Genomic DNA, 12,197 nt, shown 5'->3' with positions numbered 1-12,197 from the left:
TGGCTCCAGGCTGTTTTGATTATAACTGCCTTACAGTATGTTTGTTATTGTGATGCCATGGCTTTGTTTTTGTTGTGTAAAATTGCTTTAGCTATGTGAGGTCTCCTGTGTTTCCATATGAACTTCAGCAGCATTTTTTTTCTATAGTTGAGAAGAATGTCTTTGGTATTTTGATTGGTATTGCATTGAATCTGTAAATTGCTTTCAGAAGAATAGACATTTTGATTATATTGATTCTTCAATCCATGAACATGGAATATTTTCCCATTCTTTGTATCTTCTTCTATTTCTTTCTTTAATGTTTTGCAATTATCATAGAGATCTTTGACATCCTTGGTTAAAGGTATTCTAAAGTATTTGATTTTTTTGCAGGTACCGTGAATGGAATTTATCTCAGAATTTCAGTCTCAGTCTTGACATTTTCTCTGTATACAAAGGCTGTTGATTTTTGTGTATTGATTTTTATATCCTGTCACTTTACCAAACTCTTCTATGAGTTCCAATAGCTTCTTGGTGGAGTGTTTTGGATCCCCTATATAGAGAATCATGTCATCTGCAAATAGGGATAGTTTGACTTCCTCCTTCCCAATTTGTATCCCTTTGATTTCTTTTTCTTGCCTAATGGCTCTGGCTAAAACTTCCAGGAATATATTGAATAGCAATGGTGAGAGTAGGCATCCTTTTCTGGTTCTGTATCTCAGTGTGAACGCTTCCAACTTTTCCCCACTCAATAGGACGCTGGCTGTGGGTTTGTCATAAATTGCCTTGATTGTGTTGACGAATGTTCTTTCTATACCTAATCTGCTTAGAGTTTTCATCATGAAAGGGTATTGTATTTTATCAAATATTTTCTTTGTACTATTGAAATAATCATATGGTTTTGTTCTCTAGTTTGTTAATGTGATATATCACATTGATTGATTCGTGAATGTTGAACCATCCCTGCATATCAGGGATAAATCTCACTTGGTCTGGGTGAATGATCTTTCTGATATGTTGTTGTATTCAGTTGGCTAGAATTTTGTTGAGGATTTTTAAAAAGATTTGTTTATTTATTTGAAAGTCAGAGTTACATAGAGAGAGGAGAGGCAGAGAGGGAGAGGTCTTACATCCGATGGTTCACTCCTCAGATGGCCACAATGGCTAGAGCTGCGCTGATCCGAAGCCAGGAGCCAGGAGCCAGGAGCTTCTTCCAGGTCTCCCATATGGGTGAGGGGCTCAAGGACTTGGGCCATCTTATACTGCTTTCTCAGGCCATAGCAGAGACCTAGATCAGAAGTGGAGCAGCAGGACTCGAACCAGCACCCATATTGGATGCTGGCGCTTCAGGCCAGGGCATTAACCCACTGCACCACAGTGCCAGCCCTTGTTGAGGATTTTTGCATCTATGTTCATCAGGGAAATTGGTATGTAATTCTCTTTCTCTCTTGCGTCTTTTTCAGGTGTAGGAATTAAGGTGATGGTGGCTTCATAGAAAGAATTTGGGAGTATTCCTTCCCATTCAATTGTTTTGAATAACTTGAGAAGAGTTGAAGTTAGTTCTTCTTTAATTGTCTGATAGAATTCAGCGATGAAGCTATCTAGTCCTGGGCTTTTCTTTGTTGGGAGGGTCTTTATTACTGATTCAATTTCTGTCATGGTTATGGGTCTGTTTATGTTTTCTGTGTCTTCATGGCTTAATTAATTAGGTTGTATGTGTCCAGGAATCTATCAATTTCTTCTGGGTTTCCCACTTTAATGGCATACAGCTCTTTATAGTAACTTCTGATGATTCTTTTTATTTCTGTTGTTATACTTCCTTTTTCATCTCTGATTTGAGTCTTCTCTCTCCTTTTGTTGGTTAGTTGACCCAATTGTGTGTCAATTTCATTTTTTTTTTCAAAAAAGCCAGCTCTTTGTTTTGCTGATGTTTTGTATTTTTTATTCAATTTTGTTTATTTATTCTCTAATTTTAGTTCTCCTACCAGCTTTGGGTTTGGTTTGCTGTTGTTTTTCTAGATCCTTGAGATGCATTGATAGCTCATTTATTTGGTGCCTTTCCAATTTCTTGATGTAGGCACCTATTGCTATAAACTTTCCTCTTAACACTGCTTTTGCTGTATACCATAGGTTTTGATATGTTGTATTGTCATCTTCATTAATTTGCAGAAATTTTTTGATTTCTCATTTGATATCTTCTATGTTCACTGTTCACTCAGGAATATGTTGTTCACTCTCCATGTGTTTGCATATGTTCTAGAGATTTCTGAGTTGTTGATTTCCAGCTTTATTCCATTGTGGTCTGAGAAGAAGCATGGTAGGATTTCAATTTTTTTAATATGTTGAGACTTGCTTTATGGCCTAGATGTGGCCAGTCCTAGAGAAAGTTCAATGAACTGCTGAGAAGAATGTGTATTCTTTAACTGTAGGATCATAATTCTGTAGATATCTGTGGGGTGAATTTGGTCTATAATGTCGATTAACACTGCTCTTTCTTTGTTGATATTCTGCTGGTTGATCTGTCCATTGCTGAAAGTGGAGTATTAAAGTCCTCCATTACTATTGTATTGAAGTCTATATCTCCCTTTAGATTCCTTAACTCTTTTAAATAGCCAAGCACCCTGTAATCAGGTGTGTATATGTTTATAATAGTTACATCTTCCTGTTAAATTGATCCCTTATTCATTACATAGTGCCCTTCTTTGTCTCTTTTAACAGTTTTTGTGTTAAAGTCTATTTTGTCTGATATTAGGATAGCTACAGCTTCTTTTTGGTTTCTGTTGGCACAAATATCTTTTTCCATCCTTTCAATCGGCATGCATCTTTGTTGGTGAGATGTATTTCTTGTAGACAGCAAATAGATGGGTTTTGTTTTTTAATCAATTCAGCTAGTTTATATCATTTAGCTGGAGAGTTGAGGCCATTTACATTCAAGGTGACTATTGATATGTAACCACTGTGCCTGCCATTTTTCCAAAAAATTCCTATTTTTTACTTTAAATTTACTTGGAACTTTTACTGGGAAATTTCCTTCCTTTACTTTCTTTTGAGTGATGAACATGTTTTTGTGTTCTGTGTGCAGCACATCCTTAAGCATCTTCTGTAGGGCTGAATGGGTTGTGACAAATTCTTTCAGTTTTTGTTTGTAATGGAAGGTCTTTATTTCACCTTCATTCATAAATGAGAGCTTTGCAGGCTATAGTATTCTAGGTTGACAGTTCTTTTCTCTTAAGCCATAATATATCTCACCATTCTCTCCTAGCCTGTAGTGTTTCTGATGAGAAGTCTGTTGTGAGTCTGACTGGAGATCCTCTGAAAGTAATCTGGCATTTCTCTTGTGCACAGTTTAGAATCTTTTCTTTATGTTTTAATGTGGTGAGTTTGATTACAATGTGTCATGGTGAAGATCTTTTCTGGTCATGTCTATTAGGAGTTCTATGTGCTTCCTGTACTTGGATGTACCCCTCTTGAAATTAGGGAAGTTTTCTGTTATTATTTCACTAAAAAGGCCTTCTAATCCTTTCTGTCTTTCCATGCCTTCAGGAACTCCTAGAACCTATATGTTGGGTCATTTGATAGTATTCTGTAGATTCCCATCAGTGTTTTTTAGTTTTGTAATTTCCTCTTCTTGTCTTGGTTTGACTGTATGATTTCTTGTGCTTTATCTTCTAGGTCAGATATTCTTTCTTCTGCTTCACCAATTCTATTGTTGAGGCTTTCCACTGCATTTTTTATTTGTTCTATTGAATTTTTCATTTCATTTTGATTTCTCTTTAAAATCTCAATTTCATGGGAGAAATTTTCTTTCATATCATATACAGAATTCAGTAACTCATGCATTTGCTTCTGATTACTTCCATGTAATCTTATAATCAATGTTTGTAATTCCATTTCTGACATTTCTTTAACCTCATCATCTTCACAATCTAGTATTGAAGTGTTGTTTTCTTTTGGGGGCATAATGTTGTCTTACTTATTCTTGTTTCTTGAATTGGTGCATTTTTTATTTGGCATTTGTAGAGATACTCATTGGTTTCTTTTTTGCTTCTTCTGCTGTGGCAGCTTTTATCTTCATACTATGCCTCTGTAGATACATGCAGTGTCTGCTGTCAGGAAATATCTAGAGGTGTGTGGTGTGTGTGGCCAGGGAGCTCTGTTCAGTTCTCCAGGGTGAGGGACGTGTCTAAGGTGACACACCCAGGTTTGGCTTGATAAATATCCTCTTTTTTTAATTCAGAAGGGAGATTTATTCTGTTCAGCTGAGCTCTTCTCCTCAAAGGAGACCAGTGCTTGAGTGTTTGCCCCAGTGGGTGTAATATTCGTCCACTCTGTCCAAGGACCACATAAAGGATCCAGGCAGTCCTCAGTGTAAGCTCAAATTCCCCAGCAATGTCTCTCACCAGGTAACCAGGAAGCCCTGAGCCTGTGGAGTCTCCCACAGTGACTGCCCAAAGTCCCAGGCACACTGTGAGTTCTCCCACTCAGCCTGTTTTTTTTAAAGTTCCAGCACAAAAGCCTCCTACAGCCATAAACACTCAGCCCCCTGTTTGTTCTCCCCACCAGAGTCAGGAGTTTACACTCAGTTGATTCTTGTGTGCAAACACAAGTAGCCACAGCTGTTATGTATGTCCAAAATGGCGCCCACTTTATTGGCTTGTTACAGGACACTGTTGTAAGGTGATCAGGGAGAGAGAAACATGTCCCTCCTTTTTTTTTGTTTTCCTCTAGCTTGGTAGGTACACTATCCCCCACAGGGCTCCAAGCCGGGTTCCTTCTAGGCTCTTCCTGCAGCTTTATCGCCAGGATAAAGCTCCTGCAGTCTGGTCTTGCCTCATTCTCCCACACTGGTGTTGAAGCTCTTGGCTAGTGGAGTCCTGAGCCATGGGTGTCCCTCTAATTTGTGTAGAATTTCCTCTGCCATTTTCTCCCTAACTCTTCCCTGAGACTGCACTCTCTCCACTTTTTTTAAACTTTTCTCTCCTAGACCAGAGCAGTAAGCTCCCCCCTACTCTGCCATCTTAAAAATATAATGATACTCCCCACCCTTTCCTTCCTGACTCTCTTGTTCCCATCCTCTCTCCTCCTTCTTTACTTACTTTTCTTTTAATTTTTGCAATGACATTCTTTCTTTTCTTTTTTTAACTTTTATTTAGTAAATATAAATTTACAAAGTACAGTTTATGGATTACAATGGCTTCCCCCCCCATAACTTCCCTCCCACCTGCAACCCTCCCAACTTCCACTCCCTCTCCCATTCCATTCACATCAAGATTCATTTTCAATTATCTTTATATACAGAAGATCAATTTAGTATATATTAAGATTCCAAAAGTTTGCACCCACACAGAACATAAAGTGTAAAATACTGTTTCAGTACTAGTCACAGCATTAATTCACATTGAACAACGCATTAAGGACAGAGATCCTACATGAGGAGTAAGTGCACAGTGGCTCCTGTTATTGACTTAACAAATTGACACTCTTGTTTATGGTGTCAGTAATCTCCCTAGGCTCTAGAATGACATACTTTCAATTTAGTTTATAATCACAAGCTTAGTCCTCCACTAACTAAAGAATTCAACATGTAGTAAGTAGAGAAACCACTGTTCCTCAGGAGTATAGACCAGGCCTATAAACAATAATCAAATCTCATTTCTAATTCTTTTGCATGTATAGGTAGGAGTGGAATTGCTGGGTTTATGGTAATTCTCTTTAACTTCATAGAGAAACACTAATTTGTTTTCCACAGCAACTGCACCACTTTAATTTCTCCACATCCTTACCAACACTTTTGGTTTAAATTATAGCCATTGTAGGGGTTGCAAAATGATATCTCATTGTGTCTTTGAATTGCATTTCTCTAATAACCAGTGATGTCAAGCATCTTTTCATTTGCTTATGGAAAATTTGTATATCTTGTTTATAGAATTGCCTTGCCCATTTTTAGATTGGGTTGTATTTTTACTGTTGAGTTATGAGTTCTTTGCATATTGTGAATAATAGAGCTTTATCAGATATGTGATTTTCAAATATTTTTGCCAGTATGTAGATTTTCTTTTTAACTTACTTGATAATCTTATTTTTTTAAAAAAGATTTAATTATTTTATTTGAAAGAGTTATAGAGAGAAAGAGAGAGAGGTCTTCCATCCATTGGTTCACTCCCAAGTAGCCACACTGGCCAGAACTGAGCCAGGCCAAAGCCAGGAGCCAAACACTAGGGTCCCTCCATCCACATGGGAAACCTGGAAAAAGTTCCTGGCTTCGGTCTGGCTCAGCCCTGGGCATTGTGGCCACAAGGAGAGTAAACCAGTGGATGGAAGATTCTCTGTCTCTATCACCCTCTCCTGCCCTGCTTCTGCCTCTCTGTAACTCTGCCTTTTAAACAAACAAATAAATATTTTTAAAAAGTATTTAATTTTCAATAAGTTCAATTTTTTCTTTTAATGCTTTTGCTTTTGGTGTCATATCTAAGAATTCATCACCAAATACAAAGTCATAAAAATTGCCCCCTAAGTTTTCTTCTAAGATTTTTGTAGTTTTAGTTCTTACATTTATAACTTTGATCTATTTTGGTATAATTTTTGTATCTAGTGTGAGGCATGTGTCCAAGTTCATTCTTTTTCCTGTGGATATACAGTTTTCCTTGAACATTTGTAAAAAAAATACAACTCTTTCCCCATTTTATGGTTTTAGCCGCCTTGTCAAAAATCAGTTAACCACAGGTGTGTAGGCTTATTTCTAGATTTTTAATTTCACTGTTACCTTTGGTCTCTAGAGTAAGACTATTACTAGTCCATTTAATAAATGAGGAAATAGGCAAAGAGGTATCAAGTGACTTTCCCAGAGCTATATAGAAGAACTAGGACTGGAGCCCAAATTTGTCAGATGCCCAACCCTTTGCTTTTTCTACCCATCTCAGAGCCCCTAACTAGGGATAGCCCTTTCTGGTTCCACAACTCTTTTACATGACATTAAGTCCTTTGTTTAGTAGCTTTAATTAAAAACAATTAAAAGTGAATTGTTTCCAACTGTTAGGACCTCCTTTAACAGTAAGGGAAAAGAAGGGAAGTACTGAGCACTATCAAATGCAAAACCTGGGTACTCTATCAAGGAGAAGTGGGGAGATCATAAGATGAAAACAAAGATCAAGGAAGAAGAAGTTTGATTCATTAGATGGGATGACACTAACAGGTGTCTACTATGGGGGCACAAAGGAACCATTACTTAGATCACTTAGAAGAGAACATAATGTAGAAATTTCTGGAACATCAACTAAGTTGAACATAAATATAATCCTTGGCCTAGGTCCAAATGTGGTTGGCAACTTGAGGTGTGCTTCCTCTCTGAGCAGAGTGCCCTGGGATCTGTAGAGAGACCCAGTTGTGTTGTCTAGCTGATGGAAGCCAATTCTAGGGAGTGAGAGCAGTGGCCAAGGGCTGTCAGTTGGCATCCTTTAATAGAATCGGCTAGGAGCCACCATTTCCAAAGTTGTGGGATCATGAAAGCAAAGAAGGATGTCTTCATTACATAACTAGAGGTGTTTTTTTTTTTTTTTTTGACAGGCAGAGTGGACAGTGAGAGAGAGAGACAGAGAGAAAGGTCTTCCTTTGCCGTTGGTTCACCCTCCAATGGCTGCCATGGCCGGCGTGCTGCGGCCAGCGCACCGCGCTGATCCGAAGGCAGGAGCCAGGTGTTTCTCCTGGTCTCCCATAGGGTGCGGGGCCCAAGCACTTGGGCCATCCTCCACTGCACTCCCTGGCCACAGCAGAGAGCTGGCCTGGAAGAGGGGCAACCGGGACAGAATCCGGTGCCCCAACCGGGACTAGAACCTGGTGTGCCGGCGCCGCAAGGCAGAGGATTAGCCTAGCGAGCTGTGGCGCTGGCCAGACTAGAGGTTCTTGAAGAACTATCTTAAAAAAATTTGATGAAGTATTCGTTGATCAAAGAAAGATTTGAGATGAATATTTATAAAGTGAATGTATCTTGCCATTTCCTCTGAATTGGTGTCTTTGGTTTGAAGTAAACTGGAGAGGAATGAAAGTGGCATTCTTTCCAAAGTCCACAATCTGTCTCAGAATAGACTCAGTTTTGTCCAGGCGAGATTGCTTTCTCCATTTCCTGTGCTACCCAGTAACCTTTTGTTTTACTAGTGCTCAGAATGCTACCATTGATCAATAATGGGGGTCTCACAACTTAAGCTGCAGAATTTTAACAGCAATTCATTCATTTCCTCTCTCTGTGTCTCTTTCTCTTACACACACCTATATGTGTATCCAAATAGAGACAGAACACACTTTTTATAAAATCAGAATTATTGACTTAAAACATAATCAGACTATTATTTGGGACCATCTTTTTACCCCATTTGTCCTCAACTTTTCACACCCCAACCTCTCTTCTTTTTTCTCTCTTGTTGCCCTGTGTTCTCCACATCCTCTATCCAGGCTTTCATGTGCTCATTCAAGCTTACTCTCGTGTTTCTCCTGTTTTTTGCCCTGTGGTCATCAGCTTCTTTCAAATACTATCCTGGACCCCTGACCTCACTGAACACGAAAAACCTTTTATAGATATGGTTTACATTGAGTTATTGTTTCTCCATAGTTAAGCTTAATTTATTTGGACAGAAGAGCTAGTTTCATCTTGAAAGAGCTGAGAGGGGGTGTTTTTAATTGACAGAAGGCCAAGAGAACATGATTTCTGGTATTTCCCCAGGGATGAAATTTTTTCTTAGAATCTTGTTGGAGAGTAAGGGCATTTCTGAGCGTTCTTCCTCCGTGAATGGAGGCAGCCCTTGAAATAGTCAAAATCTCAGCCCTCTCCCATGGTAGACAGGCTGGCAAATATTTCTGTGGTTGTGAGCTGCATTGTAATGACTGAAGTTTGTAGTTCTTCAAACCTCCTAGAGATGTAAACAGTAACCCACTCTAAAGAAGAGAGCAACAGAATTGTGTTGAAACTTGCTGTAAGGGAGGTTCTCCTGCCAACACCCTAACATGGTTGCCTTGCCACTGCCAAAGTCTGCCTACATATTTTCATCACTTGAGAGGAAGCATCTGCTCTCCTTTAATGTGGCGTAGTTATGTACAGGAAAGAAGACGCATTGATTTTTCACATGTTTTTCACTTATTCACGTGAACAGAAGCAGAGCCCATGACGTAGAAGATGGAAAAAAAATTTACTCCCACGTCTTGACCCATGTCGTACAAAGCACAGACCTAGTTGGGAACTAAAGAGCAGTGGTAACTGCCTTTAGCAGTCCCTGGCCCTGTTGAAAACAGGGCCCACATCCTGGACAAGATCACTTTAACCCTTGAAGGGTGACACACTATCAGATTGTAAAAACAATATGAAAGTATTTCTGTACTGTTTTGTTTGTGGGAACAAAAGGAACATCATGTTTTGCTTGGTCCTTCATGGGTTCTGTGCATTGCTAGCATTTTGCCTCCAGCCCACAGGCTGATGAGAAATGAATACCCTTCATGTCTGCAGGAGAACTCCTTAGCAAGGTTGGAAATTTGCAAGAATCCACACAACTTTAACAAACTCTTTGTGATCAAATGCATTCTGTGACAGCAAGAGCAGTAGCCTGTTTAGCCTTCTTTATTTGATATTTTGTAGTTTTAGTCTTTTTTTTCTTTTTAATGCTTATATGTAAAAATCATACAAATAGTTTCAACTTTCCTATAGGTTTGAATTTTTCAAATTAAAAAGTTGGGGCAGAATGACAAAATGCATTTTAGTTATAAAAACTTGGGTGTATAGAGAAGAAAATTAAGAATATTCATTTACCTCTTTTTCCCAGGGGATTAATTCCTTTGCATTTGCAAAAATACTTACAAATGGGCCGGGGCCGTGGCTCACTTGGCTAATCCTCTGCCTGCAGCGCCAGCACCCTGGGTTCTAGTCCCGGTTGGGGCGCCGGGTTCTGTCCTAGTTGCTCCTCTACCAGTCCAGCTCTCTGCTGTGGCCCAGGAAGGCAGTGGAGGATGGCCCAAGTGCTTGGGAGAACAGGAGGAAGCACCTGACTCCTGGCTTCAGATCTGCACAGCGCGCTGGCTGCAGCACGCCGGCCATAGCGGCCATTTCGGGGGTGAACCAACGGAAAAGGAAGACCTTTCTCTCTGTCTCTCTCTCTCTCTGTCTAACTCTGTCTGTCAAAAAAATACTTATAAATGTAATTAAGTTTCTTATATAAATTGGGATCATTTTTAAAAATGAACAATGTATCATGGACAACCTTCTCTTTCACTACATATAAGTCCATATCATTGTTTATTTGTAGCTACATGATATTCATGTATAGATGTACTGGAGTTTATTTAACCATTCTCATAGTTAGGAACATTTATGTTTTTTATAATTTGTGTTTTTATGCAGAATCCGACTCTCCCAGCGCTGAACTGTTCTGTTGAAAATACCCATCCAACTGTTTCGTACTACGCTCGTCCCCAAGTGGCATCCTACAATACCTACTACCATAGTCCGCCTCACCTGCCACCATATTCTGCTTATGACTTTCAGGTATGTTTACAAAGAAAAATAACTCTTTATTTCCCCTGTTTTCATTAAGGTTCTCTTGTCCTCTCCCTAAATTCAATTATGGAACCTTCTCATGGTCTTTATAATTTCTGAGGTAGCTAGTCTCTCTATCCTTAATGGCCTTTAGCAGTCTATGTGTAGCTTAAGAAATATGTAGGCAGACCATGATAGGAAGGTGGGGAGGCCAGGAGCAGCAGAAGAGGAGAAGAAAAAGAGAGATGGAAGAAAAGATAGAGAAGGAAACAGGAACAAGATATCCCAAATTGCCTTGAACTATACTAAGGAGACAATGACTTGCTGGGAAATGACTGTCCCTTCAGTATACCATTTTAGACCCCTGTCCACTAGTGGCTTTTTCCAGTCCTCTGCTATGGGAAGAGGTCTAGACTTGTTTTTGTGTGTGTGTGTGTGTGTGTGTGTGTGTGGTAACCTGAGCCACAAAAAAAAGTGAGTACAGTTTCTGAGCTCAAAAACTTGTAATGAGGAAGAAGTCTGCTTGTTTTTCTCCAGACTTCCTAATTAGGAATACACAGAGAAAATATTTTTAATATATTACCTCCTTTTTCTTGCCCTATTATCATGTGGCTCAGCAACAGTGTTACCAAATTTGTACTGTCTCCTTTTCCTTTCTAGGAGAGGTGAAGTGCAGAAAAACAGAACTAGGGGTGGGTGTTTGGTGCAGTAGATAAGACATTGGTTGGGGTGTCCACATTTCATATCAGAGTGTCTAAGATTGAGTCTTGGCTTCAGATTCCCACTTCAGCTTCCTGCCAGTGCAGATTCTGGGAGTTAACAGGCGATGACTCAAGTAGTTGGGTCTTTGCCACTCATGTGGGAGACCTAGATTGAGTTCATTGAGTTCCCAGCTCCCACCTTCAGTCTGGTCTAGTCATAGTCATTGTGGGCATTTGGGGAGTGAACTAGTGGATGGAGACTCTGTCTGCTCTGTGTCTATCATTCTCTCTCTATGCTTACTGAACTTAAAAATAAAAGAATAAAAAGGCCACTGTATTAAAAGGGATTCTTTGTGTGCAGAAAACCAACTAGGCATTTTAGGAAAACAAAAGAAATGGTCCTGTAGTCATGAACAGTGACTGTAAACCCTTGACTGCAGAAAAGGAGGATTACACCAAACTCTGGTTAATTCAAAGATTCAGGGACCAGAATACCTTTGAAGGAAGGGAGACTCATGATAAATTAGCTTCTACTGACTTAAGAGTCCGTGAATGTTCCAGTGACATGAAATCATGACTGTTAGGAGGTTCTTCCAATCACCAGCAGTTAGGAGACAGACTCTAAGGGAAGAGTTGCCAGAGAAGTTTGCCAGTACTAGTTCTTTTTTTTTTTTTTTTTGACAGGCAGAGTGGACAGTGAGAGAGAGAGACAGAGAGAAAGGTCTTCCTTTGCCGTTGGTTCACCCTCCAATGGCTGCCACGGCCGGCGCACCGCACTGATCTGAAGCCAGGAGCCAGGTGCTTCTCCTGGTCTCCCATGGGGTGCAGGGCCCAAGCACTTGGGCCATCCTCCACTGCACTCCCGGACCACAGCAGAGAGCTGGCCTGGAAGAGGGGCAACCGGGACAGAATCCGGCACCCCGACCGGGACTAGAACCCGGTGTGCAGGCGCAGCAAGGCGGAGGATTAGCCTAGTGAGCCTCGGTGCCGGCCTTCTAGTTCTT

At 40.0% G+C, this 12,197-nt stretch overlaps 1 protein-coding gene across 3 annotated transcripts in view; it reads left to right on the top strand.

Annotated features, from left to right (window-relative positions):
• Nucleotides 1–12,197, top strand: part of TMEM255A (transmembrane protein 255A) — a 66,518-nt gene that overhangs the window by 43,271 nt on the left and 11,050 nt on the right. For all 3 annotated transcript variants that reach the window (XM_002720402.5, XM_017349878.3, XM_002720401.5), the window contains one exon: nt 10,358–10,501. In XM_002720402.5, the coding sequence (XP_002720448.1) occupies nt 10,358–10,501 (144 nt within the window). The remainder of the gene's footprint in view (nt 1–10,357; nt 10,502–12,197) is intronic.

Source organism: Oryctolagus cuniculus, chromosome X (assembly GCF_964237555.1).
Source record: "Oryctolagus cuniculus chromosome X, mOryCun1.1, whole genome shotgun sequence".
Classification (NCBI taxonomy): Eukaryota; Metazoa; Chordata; class Mammalia; order Lagomorpha; family Leporidae; genus Oryctolagus; species Oryctolagus cuniculus.
The sequence above is the reverse complement of the archived record's forward strand: the minus strand, read 5'-3'. Positions and strand labels throughout refer to the sequence as shown.